Source organism: Pleurodeles waltl, chromosome 6 (genome assembly GCF_031143425.1).
Source record: "Pleurodeles waltl isolate 20211129_DDA chromosome 6, aPleWal1.hap1.20221129, whole genome shotgun sequence".
NCBI lineage: Eukaryota > Metazoa > Chordata > Amphibia > Caudata > Salamandridae > Pleurodeles > Pleurodeles waltl.
In genome coordinates this window covers 1,542,627,980-1,542,647,124 of record NC_090445.1, presented here as the reverse complement: position 1 = coordinate 1,542,647,124, position 19,145 = coordinate 1,542,627,980, and the positions used below count along the sequence as shown (strand labels likewise).

The window sequence follows — 19,145 nt, the reverse complement described above, 5'->3', positions numbered from 1 at the left end:
CACCCCATGTTTCTAGGTCCATCAGTGATGTCAAAGCCTTTTGATAGGCCATGTTGCTCATCTTTACCACGTTTCTGTCCCCCACTGGTGCACCTTTGGACTCCAAGGATCTGCAGGAACCTCCAGTTGGGTTACCACCAGCGGGTTTGTTCCTCGAACCTGCTTCAGGTTCTGTACCGATGCAACCATGGTGTCTGACTCAGAGCTGGCTTTCGCTCGACTGAGGCAACTTAATGATGTTCTGCATCCTATACTAAATCCATCAGGCTCTGACACTATATAACATTATTTTGCACTCGCTCCCAGACATTACACCAACCTTTTGGCTCGGACTATAGCAAGAGCCAGCCATATGGAGATAGTGGGAATGGGAAAGTGCTCATCTCATCAATTGGTGATAACTGCATGGACCTGCGGGATGCCAGTGAGCTGAACTCTTACTCAGATAATTAGTTGGTTTCTCACATCCGACCAGAAACAGTCTTTATGGAGCTGAAGACAACCACCTTAACCAAGATCCTACATCCTGGCCAGGCACTGGCCAAACCTCTTTTGCCCTTAAATGAAGTCCTCACTGACCCACTGTTGTGCACTAGGGCTATACTTTGCTGCGTCTGTCCCCCCTCAGCCGAAGTCAACATACAAGTCTCCCGCGGCCATAGACCTGCACAATGCGACCTGAATTTATATACTCTGCATCGCACCCCAGAAACTCTTTTGGTGCTGGCATCCACCAGTAGTGTGAACCCGAATGCCTTCCCAGACGCTCCCCCATAGGAATTCGGAATTTGTGGATACATTTGATAAGCATATGTTCTCCACAGCCAACCTTTCCTTGATGTAATTTAACACAAGCTTGGTTGCCACACTCATGAACTGTGATAAATGGTGGAGGAGATTTTGCTAGGGGTTCCAGAAGGCTTGTGGTCTTTCCTAGCCAAAACAAATAAAGATGGTTGGGTGGCTTACAAATTCATTATCCTCACAGGCCTGGGCACCTCGGATTGCGTGACTAGCAATATGGGAACCAGCATGGTGCTTTAACATCACATGTAAATGAGATGCACTTAATTCTCCTGAGACTTCCAGGCATCTATAATGGGCATGCCTTTTGATGGCTCCCACCTTTTGGTCATAAGGTGACTTGGCCCTAGAGCATTTTGAGGAAAGGCAAGCCACAGCACTCTCCTGGTCCTTTTAGCTTGAATACAGCAGTCCCCACATGAATTTAGTCCTTTTCGGGGAAATACTCAGGACTTGGCGTTTCACCAGTGTCTAGCTCCACTACCAAAACGAGGGCTTCCAGCCTTCTTGAGGTTGGGTCATGGGCCCAACAGACAACAACCTACCCATCAGCAGCAGCATTCATACCAATCTGCTACTGCTGTGGCCACAACCTCAAAACCCTTAGCTGCATTCAGGCATCCTGTAGGAAGCAGGATCGGCCATTTCTATAGGGGTAGCAATACATCACTTCCAAGAGATGGGACCTACAGATTGTCCAGTGGGACAATATCCTGCCTTTGCTTTTCCACCCATCACACCTACCACCTACTTCGGACCACTTCTCAGGTGATCATTTGTTTTTTGCCAGGAAGTGCAGACTCATTTGGCTAAAGATAGGGTGACAGCCTTGGAAGTAGGGCCTTTGTGCTATCCTTACGACTCCGTAGTGCTGAAGAACAACAAAGACTTCAGTCCTATTATAAATTTCCCACCTTTTAACTCTCAAAATGCTCACCCTGACCATGTTCTCTCTGCTCTTGTTCAAGACTGGATGGTGGCCCTTCGCCTGTGGGGCACTTATTTCTATATCCCTGTGCTACAGACCCACAGATGCTACCTGCTGTTTAAGATGGGCCGCAAATTCCTTTGCAGTGATTCTTTTTGGCCTCAGCAGTGCCCCTTGGGTGTTAGCAAAGGTGATGGCGGTGGTCACTGCCCATCTTTGGAAGTCAGTGGTACCAGATTTCCTCTACCTTGATGACTGGCTGTTAAAGGTGGCTTCACCAGAGCTAGCCAGAGAGTACCTCCAGATGACAGCAAATCTCTTGACTTCATTTGTGTTCTCAATCAACCTCACAAAGTCACACAAGACTCCTTTTGTAGAGGCTCCCTTCATCTACATCATCCTGGATATGATGCGCTTTCAAGCCTTTTCTCTGGACCAATGAGTCCAGGACGTTGAGTCTATGATCCCTATGCTTCAGCCATTGACCTATGATTCAGTGAGGTTGTCTCTGAGGTTTCTTGGCCTACTAGACTGCTGCATTCTGTCACCTAACGTGCCAAATGGAACATGCAAGGTTTACATTAGTATCTGAATTTGAAGTGGGCTCAGCACCAAAGGAACCTGCCAGATTCCTTCCCGGTGTCAGAGACTGCAAGGGATCTGCAGTAGTAACCGCAATTTGGCTGGCAGCAGGCCCCTCGCTCTACCCTTTGTAGCATTGACAGTGTGACAGATGCATCACTGTTGGGTTTTGGTTATCCAAGGACTTTGGCCTCTGGCAAAGACCCACCACCACATCAATGTGCTGGTGATCTGCTTGGCCTGGAGGCCTTCTTTCCCTCCATTGCGGGGTGGCTAGTGCAGGTTCTCGCGGACACCACCACCATCATGTGGTATTGCAACAAGGAGAGCGAGGTGGGGTCCTGGATCTCTGCTGCTATGGAGCAGGCTTGATTATCCTCGGCTTTCCCTGCTGGTATACCATCTGGTGGGAATGCCAGGGTAGACAAACTCAGCCAGTTGTGCCTAGTAGATCACAGATGGCAATTGCACCATGAGATGGCAAAGGGGCATCTTCAGACAGCGGGGAAAACCCTGGATTGATTTCTTCGCCCCCACTGAGAGCGCAATGGCCCAACTTCTGTGTATTGGACAGCCTAAGAAGTGGCACTTGCATTCCACCCTAGAGTGGTGCACCGGACTCCTAAATACCTTCCTGCTGCTAACTCCCCTGCTTCAGGTTCTGAAGAAGATCAGGAATGACTGAGTCCAAGTCATCTTAATCTCTCGATTGGGCTAGAAGAGTGTGGTACCCAGAACTTAAGGGCTTGAGCATTTATCCTCTGATCAGACTGCCACTCCAGGTTAACATTCTGTCACAGCAGCAGAGCAAGATCTTGCGACTGAGCCTGCTCAACTTGCACCTTCATGTGTGGAGACTGAACAGTGACAGTTGAACTACCTTAGATCATCCTCCAGAGGTCTTTTATGTCATTTTGGCAGCCTGGCGCCCTTCAAAGAAATCTGGGTTTACAGGGTCCTGGGACAAGTTGTGGCCTGGTATGGTACCTTCTAATTGGACCTGTTGCTGGCACAAATGTTGGATGTGGTGTTATTTGCTTTGATTTTGGCCAAGTAGGGTCCTGCTGTGGACACACATTACCTTTGTAATACCACAATGTGACTTGAATCAAATTCTCATTTTTTATGTGTACTCCTGTTGAACCAATGCACAGTTGCCTTGTGTGTGTACCCACCTAAAAAGTGGTCTTCCTTGTTGCAATAACATCCACACTCCAGCTGAGTGAACTCAAGACCCTTTTGGTCCTGCTTACCTCCTTTTTTGTCACAACTTGGTGTAAAGGACTCATGCAGTAAGAGAGAGACTGCATAGTTTGGACCCCAAGGGGGCACTCCGCGGTTTCATTTATTACACCAAGGGAAATTGAAGTGGTGAGCAGCACTTTATGGGGTTCTCGGGGCAAAGAAGGACGAGAAGGTGCAGAAATAGACCTTCTCTCATTGGATAGTCCTTGCATTAAAATATACTATGCACTGGCTAATCAGCAGTCCATGGAAGGTCTAAAGGCACACTCCACCAGAGCCAAGGCTGCTTTTATTGTGGTTGTGTTGGTATATTGAGTGCGTGCTCTGACTATCTGTCAGGCGCTATATGAGCATCAGTGTACTCCTTCACGAAGCACTACTGCCTCAATAGCAGATCTGTCAATGTAGGCATTTTGCTTACTCTGTACTGCTGGACGTTTTAGTCTTTAGTCTGAACCACTTCACAGACCCACCATTTTGGAAGATACTTCTTTGGTATGTGTTCACAAAGTGAGACATCAGTGGTTTGAAATATCATCAGAAGAACAAGTTACTTACCTTTGGCAATATTCTTTCTAGTGGATATTTTAACTGCAGCGTCCTCGTCGCCCTCCCATTTCCCTGCTCTGGGGTGTTGTTTCTTACATCTAAAAGGATCCCAGTTTCAGAATCTACATGTAGGCTTGTTAAAGTCTCTGATGGGGTCTCTCTGAAAGTGCAGATGAGTTTGTGATAGAAACTGATGGTCGCATGCGTGGGTGCTACTTATGTGCTACAGTTTGTCACTTCCAGAGCTGGACAGAATTGGAGTTGTGTTGCACAGTGCTAGATACTTGCCTGCAGGAGCACTGCTTTTGAGTTTTTTTAGATTCAGTCTGGCACATGGGGAAATTCAAAAGGTGAGGAATCTGTAGATGGGTAGAGGTTTCACCAGAAAAGTGTCACTGGTGGTAAGTAGCTCTTTCTATTAAGTCATTAAAGTCTACTTTTGTTCTGTTTCCTTTTCTTTCTGTTGGCTAGTGTTTAGGTTTCTTTCTTGGAATATTTTATTAAGGATATCAAATTAAGATGCTTTTTAACCTATTGGTAGTGGTTTTCAATTCCTATTACCACATCATCAACCTCAATACTACTTGGTGCAGTGGGTTTTTTGTGTAGTTTTGGCAACTGCTTCTGACTTGTTTTTCAGTGCAGAGTACCTTCTCCTAGTCTCACGAGAGGAACGTGGTAGATGTGTAACGGAAACAAATCCCATAGCCAACAAACACAGAAGATCTAATAAATCACCTGTAGCCTTTCTGATGTTTCGTTTGTCAGCTCTCCATTTACAGAAGGAATGTGTAGCATATGTCATGTAGAGCTAGGTCCTTGCCAGATCTTCAGGATTTCATTTAACATACGTTTGCGTACTCTGCGTGTACATAGAACTCTCTTACACAGTCTGTGGATATCCTAATGATCTAGCATGAGTCTGGCCTCATGTACTCATGATGGACATGCTTGCTGTACACAGTGCTTTCATTCTTGATTATAGTGATCTCTATTTCCCGAATGTCCTTTCTACTCTCAGCTCATATCTGCTATGATTTGGTGAAACGTGTTGGTTGCCACCTTTTTTTCAAATGTATTCTAATTGTAAAGGTAGAAGCAGGTAAGCTGGACGTTTCTAATAACCCTTTTACTGTCTGAGACCGTGATGAAAGTGTGGAAATGATGGCACTTGTACTTGGTGAGACACTGCTGTCTGCTTCTTCTAGTTAGTGCTTGGTGCGTTCTTAGTGTGACTGAAAAGGGAAGTCTGTTATGTACTGCCAATGCTCTTCAATATGTTGGGGTATTTGTAGGTAGATGAATCTTACTGATTTGTATACCTATGAAGCACCATTGTTCATCTTTTAGCAGTCGTCAAGATGAACACTTGTGAATGTTGAAATGGATGTCTGAATAGCTGCTATTTCTACCGTTCTCATCCAGTGGTTTCTTTTTTGGTTCCTCAATTTTAGCCAGGTCTATTACACAGGAAGACTTTTCCACCCCATCTCTTTTTGGATCTCTTTTTGACAGAATTTCTGTAAATATGGTGCTGAACCTTTTAACTTAAGCTTTTCTCGACTCCTAACACTGCATTTTAATTGTCTGCTCTGATACAAAATGCATTGAGTGGCCCAGCTATTCCTAGTAGCTTGGCTTAAGATCTTCCCTGGCTGCGTATTGTTAAGATCTATTTTCGCCCTAGATTATTTTATCCTCACTCCCCAAGTACTCCTGTGAAATGCCTGTCTACATATATATATTATTTTTCTCTTTTTTTTTTTTTTTGTTCCTGCATGATTGGATGCAATTGAAGCGAGTTGCTTGGAGGGCAAGCATATGCTTTTTCTTTCTTACTAAAGCCCCAGGCCTTAACCCTTCTTAAATCACAGTGCTCCTGCCTTGTCCATGGACCTCACAATCCCCTGGCTGCTGAACTCTGAGCCATTTCCTCTAATTTTCTTTTATTTCTGTACAACATGCAATTCTATTGTTTGCCCTTTATCTAACATGCTCCTTGTTGAACCTTCAGGTGAGATTTGTGGATTTAAGATTCATGGACAGAATGTCCCCTTCGATGCTGTGGTGGTGGATAAGACAACGGGGGAAGGGCTAATCCGTTCGAAAGAGAAGCTAGACTGTGAGCTGCAGAAGGAGTACACATTCACCCTCCAGGCCTTCGATTGTGGTAAAGGACCTGATGGCGCTGGTGCTAAGAAATCCCACAAGTAAGTTCAGGCTGGATTGCTCCAGTGGATGCATCTTAATAGTGTGGCATGGGAAATTCATTTTTTTTATTGTCCTTTATGGTGATGCAGAAAGATGGATGGTAGGTGTGAGGATCTGCAGAAGGATATGCAAAGATGCCATGGTGGTCACAACATCACTACATGCTCCTGGGCTTTTGCTTTTTCAGGGGTGTTTACTTGCTGGACGTAAACATGTATTACTTTCTTGTAGATATTTTTAGCTGTGTTCCAGTTCACGTCTTTTATGTTCAAGACATTCCCAGCCGATGACTGTGTGAATGTAGCCAAGCTCGCCCCCTCACTCATGGAACATCCCAAGTGTTAGCTAAGTGACCAAAGTTCCGGGTAAATTGTAGTATTAATGTCAAGTAACAATATCCTTCATAGAGAACTAAATTGAATTGTTTGCCCATACAATGAACACAGGAGTCTGTTAGTTTTGCGGCAATGACTTTGGAAGAGAAGCAACATTTTATGGGCCTGGAATCTTTAGAAGAGAATCCTGCTGGAGTGCTTTCTCTTGTGTACAGAGATTTTTTTTGCCTGATCTGGTAGTATTAATGTATTCCATGACTGCTTTTTGTGTCTGATGTCCTAAAACGATCAGAAGAAAATACTGGGTGCCCTGTATTCCAATGGAACTAGGGTTATAAAGGCCTTGTGTGTAGAAAATGTTCCTAAAAGTCATTCATAAGAACTTGCACTACTACAAAGGCTATCCTATTCAGTTGCCTCACTATCCCAATCAATGTGCCAGAAATATTTCTTATGAATGACTCCTTTTGAAACATTTGTTATACTTATGTCGTAAAGTGATAGCAGAACTTGGACATGAGCTTTGCTTGTTGTATGCACCCAGGATCACACAGCAAAGGTGAAGTTCTCCATCATGGTATTCTGTCTGACATATTTGTAAAGGTTCTATATTTCTACCTGTGTTTATTGGTGAAACACATTTTTAAATACTAGTATTTTCACAAAGCAAGTTTATCAAGAAAAGCTGATTATGTTGGGCAATATATTGTCTTTTTTTAATGAATGAACATAGCACGTTAGTCATTGTTTTTAAGTGAAGGAGAAACCACAAACGTGGGGCTCCTTTCAAAAGTGTAGTCGTAGTTCAGCCATTTTAAAACTTTCGCTTTGTCTAATCACGCCCAGTAAGCCAGTCAGAGGTACATATTGCGAGAAGATCTAACAAGATGCTGAATCAAATCAATCTTGATTCAAAACCATGTTCTTTTTTTATTATTAGATTCCCACCTGTAGTAATAAAGCTAAACTTTCCTGTCCATGTGGGATCCTAGAACAGTGGTGATAACCACTGTGTAGCTATGTTTGAGACACACTTTCTATTAAAAAGATTTTTTTTGGTTTTCGTGTAACTTTTGATCCCACTGATGGATTTGTATGCAATTTGACAGTGTGTGAAATTGGTCAGCTAATTTACGGCATGCCAAGGTTCAATAAAGATGCATCAACAGGAAACAGAGTTAAAAGTGGGTGAGAAAAATGGAGTTCTCATTTTAGCTCCCATAGGAATTTTTGCTCTTGTACATTCCGAATGACTTAACAGTTTTACATCAAACTTGGCATTAAAGTAAAACATTACTCATTTGTTCAGTATTCTTTTGAGGTATTAACGTTTAAAAAAGGTGCTGAGTGGCTTTAAATTGTTAACTCTTTTGTATTTCTCTTTCATTTAAACTTGCGAGTCCGTAAATCGCTTTTTCAAACTTAATTACACTGTGATTGGTGGGATTAGGGCTAAGAAAGGTTTTTACAACCAACATTAAAACGTTTGAGTCTGCTCAAGCTGGCAAGTTTTGTAATGTGGAAAAAAAAAATTGCAACCATGAGGAGCCAACCTGAGGGCAGTGTTCATGGTACCCATATGTGTGGAAAATCCAAATTAGAAATGAGTTCCACGCTTGAGTTGGAGGAGACTAACCAGCAGCTATTTTATGTGCAGGATTCGATGCACATTTTGTCCCTGACTCGCAAGTCGCTTCTGACTGGCAAATTTTAGCCACTGTTAAAGTGCTTAAAAAAAACCTAAGCAAAGCCAAACACTAAATTGAGCACCCCTGCCCTGCTGCTCACGGCCTGAGACTTTGCACATCAAGGATTTAAATATAAGTAAATCTTAGAAAAAATATTGAAATGTAAACATGGTTTTATTGGAGTTATGTTTGGGGATCAAATGCACAACAAAGCATGTTTTGTAACTGCACAGATACAAATAAATGTTAACTTGATTATAACGTGTCATTCAATCTTGCGTTGTATGCTTTCCTAAACCTAACTGGCGAAATCCAGTGGTTATCTAAACCTAAAGAATAAATTTCAGTGGATTGCACATTTGAGCATTAAAAATAGCTCACTCTCTAGTTGATGTTTCTCAGTGAAAAAAACCTGTTATTTGCAGCCTACTGGCAGGCAACAAATGGTGAAATCTCATTTAGTTTTTATTATTAAAAAGGAAGCCAGTTAAACAAAACAATCACTCCCTTAACAAAAGAGAAGTTTGTCCATCTACCACTGTGCACTCTGCAGTCTCTAAGGACACTCCAAAGGATAGATTGTTGAGAGGAACCATAAATGAAGGGAAGCTGTTATAGAACTAGGTCAAGGTCTAGGACATTAAAGACTGGTACAGTATCATCTTGCTTGCTGTTAACAGGTATGCCACCGTGGAAAATGAAATTTAACCGCCATCCCATATTGAAGTACTCTAGACATTCAAAATTGAGACTTCCTTCAGCGTCCACTCTGCCTTTGCCATCGAGGCCTGAAGACCATCATCATAATCATTCCTACTTTTTACTTCAAGATCTGAATCACTACCTTTCAATTTGAGTTCCACCGCCCATTCACCTTCACCCCCAAGAATAACATTACCATTGCCTGACCCTAGATTACTGGAGCCTGCTATGCAGTTATTTCTGACTCCAGCATTAATGTGTCTACACCACCTAGACCCTTGAATAAATATAAACAACATTAACAAGACCTGTTTTCCCCTTCGTCCTCCAGGTCCTAGAAGATGAGAGAGAGGAAACAAAAGAGAAGGGATGACTGACACTGTACATCAATCAAGGTTTTGAAGTAGATCACCAGTATGCTCCCCATCTCTACTGGGTTCCTTTGAGCTGGAGCTCCTGAATGTCACTCCATATTAGGAACACCTTCTCATGGTGCTGATTCTGATGCCCACCAGGGTGTCCATCTCAGGCCCACTGCCTCCCTTCTTTTTGTTTCAGGATTAATGCTGACTTCCTGCCACCTGGTCCCTAGAGTTGACTTAGCACTTTCCCTCCATGCAAAGATGACGCAGTTTAGGCAATCTACAGTCCACTAGGTACTCTCCGGTCCCCTTGGGATCGCTTGGGCTTTATTTGTATTTCAGAAGTTGTCAGCACTAGGTGCAATTCAGTCCTAAAGGGACTCTCCATTGCACGACTCTGGTGCAGATAGGAGCTGAATTTGCGCCAAGACCTTTGCTAGTGGCTGCTCCTGTGACACTTGTACGGTCACCAAGTATAGCACCACTCAGCCAGTGCCCACCCAGGTATAGCCATTAAAGATCCAGGTAATTCTAACGCGATCTGGGATAGAGTCCTAAAGATTACCCAGTGAGCCCATGCACAGAGGAATGTCACCCTGGCCTACACCAAACTCAACAGACTATAGTTGACCTTTTTAGATCTGATTTAGATGACAAAAAGGTTCCTCACGCCGTACCTCATGATGATGAAGACGGCATCCGTGCAGCACATTTGCAGTACCCCTTAATCTTTTGACACTGCTGATTTCTTACCATTGCAGAATGCTAGTGGGTGGACAAAGATGTAATGTTCTGCAGGCCTGGTCTCATTTGAAGCAACTACCTTTCCTCCTGTCAAGAGGAAGGTGGGGAAAAATTGGAACTGCTCTGACAGACAGGGAGGCCAGATCCAACATATTAAGGTTCTCTTGCCTGATTTGGTGGCATCTGAGCTGGTGTTGCCCTTTACTGAGGCCTTGCTTGACCACATTAAAGCAGCTTGGGAAAAGCCTCCTTCTGTTACAGCTGTTTGCAAATTTATTGCATGACTTTTTTACGGTGGCACAAGGAAATCCTTTCTTTCGGTCAACACACTCCTCTCCAGAAAACGTGGTGGTACAGGGCTCGTCTTGTACCAAACAAAATCCAGGTGTATTTCTTAGACCACCTCTGGAAGGGGAGTCATAAATAAATTGAAAGCGTTTGGTAAGATGATGACCCTGGGGGATAGCTTGACCTTGAGATCAATGAATGCCAAAGGCCTATTCACCAGATATACTTGCGCTTTGTGGAATATAGAAGACATGGTGGCGCTAAGTTTACCAGACCACCTGAAAGACCATCTTTCTGTGGTGGTGAGTAATGGTCAAGATGATTCCAGGCAAATCATAAGGACAGGCCTGGGTATAATTGACTGTGGCCAGAGCCTATTGTTCCTCCGTAACCTTGAAAAGACATGCGTGGCTGTGGTCTACTGGATTCTCTGGTGACCTCTAGATAAGCTTCATAGGCATAACCCTTTGATGGGGCTAACCTGTTTAGACTGACCTTTCAGTCCACCTCATCCCACAAAAAAGGAGCAGAGGCTACTTTGCAGGATACCCCTAGAGCAGTCACTTACTATGTAGAGGTAAGCAAGATTAGGTCTGACACCCATCTCTTCGTTGGCTAGGGAGGCAGCAAAAAGGTTGAGGCAGCTCAGCAGAGGACCTTACCTCATTTGATCAACTTGTGCATTAAAATGCCCTTGCAAAGAAACAACCCCTGAGTTAATCTGCACCCATCCACCATAGTGACATTATGAACTTTATCACTTGCCACAGGTGTTATAGTGGATGCGATTTGTTATGCAGCAACATGGGCTTCCCTTGCAACTTCATGTAAATAATAAGTCTCTCCAAAATTAATGTGGGTGCACATACCTCATATTATTATAGATTATATAACATAATCTGGAAACCATAAATGGAACAAAAAATACATATTAAATATAAATCAATAGATGTACATTTAATATGAACATATCGAAAATCTGTTATTTACAAATACTTCGAAAAGGTAAAGAATTAAATCACATTATTCTGACAAAATTACTGGAGGTCCAAAAAGAAAAAAATCTACTCACTCCATCTCTCGTACAGGGCAGCAAACAACTACAACACCATCCATAAAAAAACTTCTGAAGTAGAAAATAATAAACGTGAATGATAATAACTAAAGGAATAAGAATCGGAATATACAATTCTAAGGAAGAGATTATAATGAACTATACCAGACAATAAATCAATTGTTTATGGCCAATATTGAATGCACAAAAATATTATAATAAGGCTTAGAAATCAAACTAGTTATACTGAAATCTGAAATGTAAATAGGGTACTAGTTCATCCTCTATTTTGATGGCCAAACTATACTGGCAATCCAGTCTCTATACTATGTTCTAATTAAGTCCAAGTAACATGATAATGAATAGCTGCTTCTCTGTATTTTATCAACACGAAGGTAAATACGTAGTTTTTTTTATTCCTGTTATTCTGAGACCAGTATTAATGATCCCCCTCATGTTTCGTATGTTTTTATATCTATTGATGCTCGTACTCGGTCGCAAACCACTGTGGTGCCAAATTCATTAGTTCTTGTTCTTCATCAATTGCCACTAATGTGCCTGCCGACGCGCGTTCCGGTAGACAAAATTATGTTTCAGTAACCACCCTGTTGAGGGCAAACTCTGATATACGTAACAGTGGACCTTCAGGAAAACCTAGGTGTAAACACAATGATAAATTTCTCTCTCAGAACGAGGATAATCATGATATAACCAACTAACAAAGATCTTTATCTAGACTGAAAAATCTAAATCCAACAAATGAAAACACCCGAGAGTGATATGAAACAAATAAACAGGTGCACCATAATCATGCAAATAAACACCTGAAAGTATGTGAAGACAAAGCGAGAAAATTGGGTACTTAAAACCACCACTGCATCTACACTTGCAAGGCATGAAAATATCGCCAGCTTCATTGTACCTGTTTTGTCCAAAGAATGAAAGCGGCTACACATAAACATAAGGGGCCTCCTTTGTACAATTGGATGTAGTAGGCAGAGGGTATCTGAAAATTAATCAGTGACCCTAAAAATTGAAATGCCTAAACTTTAATGGTCGCAGAGTGAACTAACTCCATATGTAGAGTGAAGACATAATAACATTTAAGACTAGTAATTGGCAAGAGTATACTGAATGCATACCTAAAAAGGAATTAAAATAAATAAATGAAACACTCATATAATGCCTCCCTTTTACAGGGTAATCTGGAACTAGGTGCACACTGTGCAGTTATGGGCCGTTATTTTAACTTACTAGGATATCCGTAATACCAACATTTTCCTTCTGTCGCTCGGAGAGAAACTGAGCCCTCTACTCTTCCCTGGGTGTTCTCTCTTGATCTTTCCAGCAGCCCTTGTGCTATTTTTTGATTCCCTTGCAACTTCTACAAAACTTTATTTCTTGGGCTCAGACGTAATAAGAGATGGGCATTTCCCTCATTCTGTGTTTCACAGTTTCTTGGCCTGACCACTCTTGGCCCGCCGCCCAGGATATACTACTACTATGGGATGTGTTCTGTAGGTGAGGAATCTAAAACTAGAAGTATCCATCAGAAGGACAAATGATCCTTTTGACAATTTTTTACAAATAATCCATCTACCTGCATGTTGCCCATATGCCCATTCTGAAGGATAGTCAGAGTGCTGATATTAACAAGATTCCAAGGCAGTGTGTTACACTACACTTCATGCTTGACATGTCATTATTATCTCTGCCTCTCAGGACTTGGAAAAAATGGGTGAAGAACTGTTGTCTGTGTGCCAGGGTGATGCTGTATAAATCCAGTTATGTCATACCTGTGCCACTTCAGGTACCAAAATGGAACTTCTAACACTTGCTGGTAGATATGCGTTATGAAAGCTTCTAGATCTAGAGTAGGTCCTTGGGTTCCATGGTGCCCCCTCCCCAGTCGGGGAATCCAAGAGGCTGGATGGCTTCAATAAGAAAATATTTTCTTCGATCAGTCTTCCATTGTGGTAAGTGAACGCTGCATGCTTATGGGGCTGCTGTTCCCACACTTTGTGGGACATGGTTGCTCAAGTCCTGCCACAGGTCCAGTGGGAGGCCAGGGACATTCTTTTCTGAGTAGTCCAGAATGGGAGAGACGTACCAAAGTTCACTATATGCTGTGGTTTGGACAGAACCAAGTGGTTTCCCTAACAGTGGTGTTAAGACGCCACAACTGCTTGAGAGCATCTGTTTTTTCAGGCTTCCCTCATGGACATGCCCTTTGATGGCAATAATCTCTTCGGAGACGAGGCAGACTTGGCTCTGGAGCACTTTAAGGGACTCATGGGTTATGGCCAAATCTTTGTGTGTCTAAGATGCACCATGTCACACCCCAGTCAGCCTTTTGCTACTTCTGTGGCTATAGAAGGGGCTTCCAACTGTGCCATACCTATCCGAGCCACTTTCCCACACAAGCTTCCCATCCTCTGTGCGGATGAGGGCATGGTTCCTCTCGATCCACTGGGTTAAGTGGTCAACCACCACCCCTGGCAGCTGCAGCCTCAAGGCCTTCCTATTTTTGCCCTTTTAGGTCATGGGCGTCCAGTTGGTGGTATGATCAGCCAACACCTCCACCACTGGCAGCCCATTACATCGGTCAGGTGGGTTCTACAGATTGTTTGAAGGGGCTACTCCCTCCTCTTCAAAACCACTCCTCCCTCCATACCTCCAGCTTACGACCAGCTGATGGAGGATTATTTGTTCTTGCACCGTGACAGTCAAAGCTCTCTTGGCCAAGAGTCAAAGAGAGGGTTACAGTACCAAAAATAGCCTGTGTTTGCTACCCCTGCTACTTTCTGGTCACCGTGAAGGACAAGGGTCTTCACCCCATCCTAGATCTCTGAACCCTTAACTTCTTCCTCAGAAAGGAGAAATGTAAAAGGCTCACATTGTTTCAGGTCTTGTCTACACTGGATCCCAAAGATTGGATGGTAGCGTTGGACTTGCATGATGCCTATTTTCACATTCCTATCCTGCCTGCCCACAGACTCTACTTGCGGCTCACGGTAGACCACGGGTACGTTCAGTGTACCGTGCTCCAGTTTGGCCGTACCATTGCCCCTCAGGTGTTCACCAAGGTGATGGCGGTGGTCACAGCTCAACTGCGCAGATCTCGGGTGTCAGTCTTCCTGTATCTTGTGGACTCGCTGCTGAAGGCAGGCTCTGCCCAGGCTGTCATCTCTCACCTCCAGACTACGGCGTTCCTCCTGCATTCAATGTGCTGAAGTTACACCTGACTCCCTGTCAGAAGCTCCCTGAAATTTGAGCTGTTCTGGACTCTGGCTTAACGTCCTGAGCGGCGAGTCAAGGATATTCCGGCTATGATACTGATGTTTCAGCTTCTATCCTGGGTTTTGAGGAGACTGACTGAGCCTGCATCCTGCTAGTGACACATGCCAGATGCAGGCTCTGCAGTGGGACCTGCAGTTCCAGTGGGTGCAGCATCAGGGTAGTCTCTCCAACATGATCCAGATCTCGGGGGGGAACTGCAAAGGTCCTGCAGTGGTGGCTAACAAATCACAATTAGGTCCGAGAACACCAATGGTGAGGAGCACATACGGTTGGAGCCCCTGGTGGGGGAGCAATGCGAAGAGGGCCAGCAGAACAGTATGATGGTGGGAGGCTGAGGTGGCCAGTTAGCACCCTACGGTGCTACTGACCTGAGAGCGGAGAATGGGTGGTCCGGGAGGCTGCCCCACATGAGACTGAGAATCCCTTGGTGACAGTGGAAGACATCCAGCCCAAACACCCCAGTCCATGGAATCACAACATGCTTAGATAATGCCTATGGGAGGAGTGGCGCCTTAAGCTGAACGCTTCAGAACGGGAACCCACAACACATAGATAAGTGAGAGATAGACATACACTTGCACAGCTATGTCCTGAAAGCATAAGCTCTCGCAGGCTCTCTACTGTGGACACTGGGAAGGACAGAACTCTGTCCCACAACAGACCAAGATTGACCAGTTCACGGCTTCCAGGACAGTCGAGCAGTGTCCAACATCAGAGTGTAGGGAGACACAGACAGAACCACTGAGCCCCTAGTGGTCAGCCACTAGTCCCAATTCTTACAGCAATAGAGCATTCCAGTTCCTCGTTGGAAATTAAAACGGACACCCTCTCTCAATATGTTAACCTTCTGAAGGGGATCTCTACAAGGTAGCAGAGGCATCACTAGAAATTGAACAATTGGTGGCAGCCCTACAAGAAGTGAAAATCCTAGAGATTATGGTAAAATTGCAGGACTGCCCTCTGCAGCACAACCCCCCCCAGCAGCAATTCTGACGAAACTGCCACCCTCCTGTGGAAAATATGCCTACAATCCCTAGGAAACAGGACAGGGCCACCTCTTCACTACCTCCTGCTCACCCTTCTCATCCATCTTCTCTCCCCTTTTCTCCTCTATTTCCTCCCTTCCTTATCCGCAATCTCCACACCCTTTTGCCACCATTTCCTCCCCCTCCACCTTCATATACCTCTCCTTGGCTGTCTGTGGACTCTCAACAACACTTACTACAGGGCTTCTCGCACTCTGCTGGATTGAGGGTGGGGGAGTAGGGGTTGGGCAGTCCAGCAATAACCTTTAATCCTTATCCTTATGACACCTCTCGCCATGTCACCCACAGGACAAAAGATCCCAGGGATGACTGTGATACAGAAGCTCCAGCAGACAGCTATTCGTATCTGTACCCCACAAAACCCTCACCCCCAGATGATGTCCCTAAATACACCGACGCGGTCTTAAGTAGAGCAGCTACCTTTCATAAAATGGAGATACATGTCCAAGGCGAGGAGGACAGCTTCCTTATGGAGACCCTTTCCTCCACCCAACATTCCCTACAGAACACCCCTGATACTCAAAGGGGTCCATAGCTTGACACTGACTTCTTTTAAGGAGCCATTCAAGGCGAATGTGATCACACCTAGTGTCCATAAAGTTCAAGAGCTCTCCCAGTGACACCCCCCCCCCCCCCCCCCCAATTACAAATTGGCCAGATGCCCCCAGACTCTCTAGTGGTCCACACAACTAGGAGGATCATTAACAGCTGGGGCACAGGTGATATGCCCAGTGCAGACCAGGAGACCAAACAAATCAATGCTGGAGGTAATAGAGTAGCAGGCAGTCCACTACACATTGGCGGATAGCTTACTACATCTGCCTCCTTTCCCAGTAAGACCATGCCCGCTGTAATGATTTGACTGATCTTATCCAATGTCTCCCAGAACAGTTCTGCAAGAGGGGACAGCAGTTGGTGGGGGAGGGCAAGAACATCCCCAACTCCAACATCCAATATGCACTAGATGCTGCCAATAGAGCTGCTTGTGGCATAAACACCAGTATCCTTTTACACAGTCACTCGTTTCCCATTTCTTGCATCAAGCCAGAGATCCAGAAACACTTTCTTAAGGTGCCTTTTGATGGTCATCATCTCCGACTCTCAGGTAAACCAAATGCTCAAAGATTAAAAAGGATATGGACACAGCTAAAGCTATGGGTACCCTTCAGACCCATGCTTCCTGTTGCTTCTTTCTCTGCTTCCAGTATCTGGCTATAGCCAAAGTCCCCCACTAGAAACCTCTTCTAGCTTCCCCGGGTCCACCCAGCACTCACTTTCACAGGGCTACTACAGAGGTGGCCACATGGGTAACAATGGCAAGGTTAGAGTAGAGGACTAAGCCCCCAAAGGGGTTGCCCCTCCAGAACAGTAACTCTGTCTTCCTTCCCCCACCACGACACTTGTCTGGAGAAGGTTAAAGGGTTTCTGCTCTGCTGGACAGAAATCCCCTCTGACCGATGGTTTTTTGACATATACAGGAGGGATATTGCCTAGAACTCACACATACACCACCATGCATTCCCCCCACCAGCACAAACTGTCTGCAGACTATCTGAGCCTCCACTTCAAGGAGAAACAGGCTCTCCTCACCTAGGGAGCTATAGAGCTGGTGCCTTCATAACTCTGCAGAAAAGGGGTTTATTAACTACACTTCCTTATTCCTAAAAAGGACAGCACTCTCAGATCCATCCTCAACCTCAGACCGATCAACAGATACATTCTATATGAAACATTTTCATATAATGTCTCCACAAGATGTCACACCACTACTAGAGCAGGGCAACTTCATGACTGCCTTAGATCTACAGGACGCTTACTTCCACTTATGCATCCATACAACACGTGGAAGATACCTGCAGTATATGTTGTGTAGACAACATTACCAGTTCAAAGTGCTTCTGTTTGTGGGTATCACTGCCCCCAGTGTGTTTACTAAATGTCTGACCGTGGTTGCAACTCACCTCAAGAGGAGAATCCTAATATTTCCTTACCTGGATGACTGGCTGATTACACACAGACCACCATTCAGCTCTTGTACAGATTATGCTTTGCAATCAGTCTAGCCAAATCTCACAACTAAAACCTTCTTGTACAGCCCTTCTTTGGTGCCGTCCTAGACTCGCACATGGGGAAGGCTTACACCAGTCCAGCAAAGGGTTCTAAGACATGCTATCTCTTTCTCAGCCAGGTAACAGTCAGAACAGTGACGCATATGCTTGGAATCGTGGCATCCTGCATTGTCATAGTTCCCAACTCCAGTCTACACGTGCCCTTTGCAAAGATGCCTAGCGGCACAGAGGTCTGAAGCGTATGGTCATCTAGAGGATCTAATGTTGGATTGGGGCCGCAGAAATCACTTTCTGAAGTGGTGGAGCACACATAGCGTGTTGCACAAGCGGTCCTTTCTGGACCCGGTTCAGCGAGAGACCATTTTTACAGACTCCTGGCTCACTGACTGAGGCACGCATTTCAGTCACCATATGGATGAAGCTGATTCTTTATATGATATATCAGAATGAGATATACCATTGATAGAGTCCAGGAGTTCTCTGACTAGTGGACAGGGGCTTGCTCTAGCAATCCCAAGGTGCTCTTTTAGTGGATTAGTGTGGTCGAGCAGCCTTAGGCTTATCAGAGAGAAGTGTGAGATCTGCAAATAAACAGTCAAGAACTCAAAACGAAGATTCACACCAACTTAAAAAATAACAAATATCTTTATATATGTTTAGGAACCTGAATCAATTCATTTGGGTAAGTACATTTTGCAAAAAACATCTTTACAGTGTTGAAGCCAAACCTTATGCAATTTGTGAAAAGCTGCAATGATATCCTATAGAGAGAAAAGCAAGTACTGAGTACAGGAATAGTAGAGTGCCCTACAGGGCCAATCTCCTGGACTTAAGTAATTGCGCAAGGGTTAGGACCACCCCAACATTTAACACTCAGTGGTACTGGCGTGGCCGGGTGTAGTAAGTCATTAGGTGCCCGATATTCGTAATTTGGGTTTGGTCTGGCTGAAAAGAGGCTGCAGGTGAGGACTGGAGATCCAGTCGTAAGGAACCAATGAGTAGGTTCCAATCTTGAAATATCCAGGGACGAGGGGATACCTGCAGTCCTTTTCTCTACGGGCCAGGAGCGACTGGTGCAGAGGTGTCCTGAGGCACTGTTTTTTTTTCTTCCACCGGAGCGCTCTTGGTTGATGGGGCCTGCATGCCAAGGCTGCTGGCAGCTTTGAGTCCACAGTGGGCAAGTCCAAGGCGGGCTTTGTCTCTGGAGGACTGGGGGACCACGTTGGAACCGCTGGTTC

At 44.6% G+C, this 19,145-nt stretch overlaps 1 protein-coding gene across 4 annotated transcripts in view; it reads left to right on the top strand.

Moving 5' to 3' along the window:
• The window catches only part of CLSTN1 (calsyntenin 1), a 392,368-nt gene that overhangs the window by 139,435 nt on the left and 233,788 nt on the right, over positions 1 to 19,145 (top strand). For all 4 annotated transcript variants that reach the window (XM_069241167.1, XM_069241166.1, XM_069241170.1 and 1 more), the window contains one exon: positions 6,123 to 6,318. In XM_069241167.1, the coding sequence (XP_069097268.1) occupies positions 6,123 to 6,318 (196 nt within the window). The remainder of the gene's footprint in view (positions 1 to 6,122; positions 6,319 to 19,145) is intronic.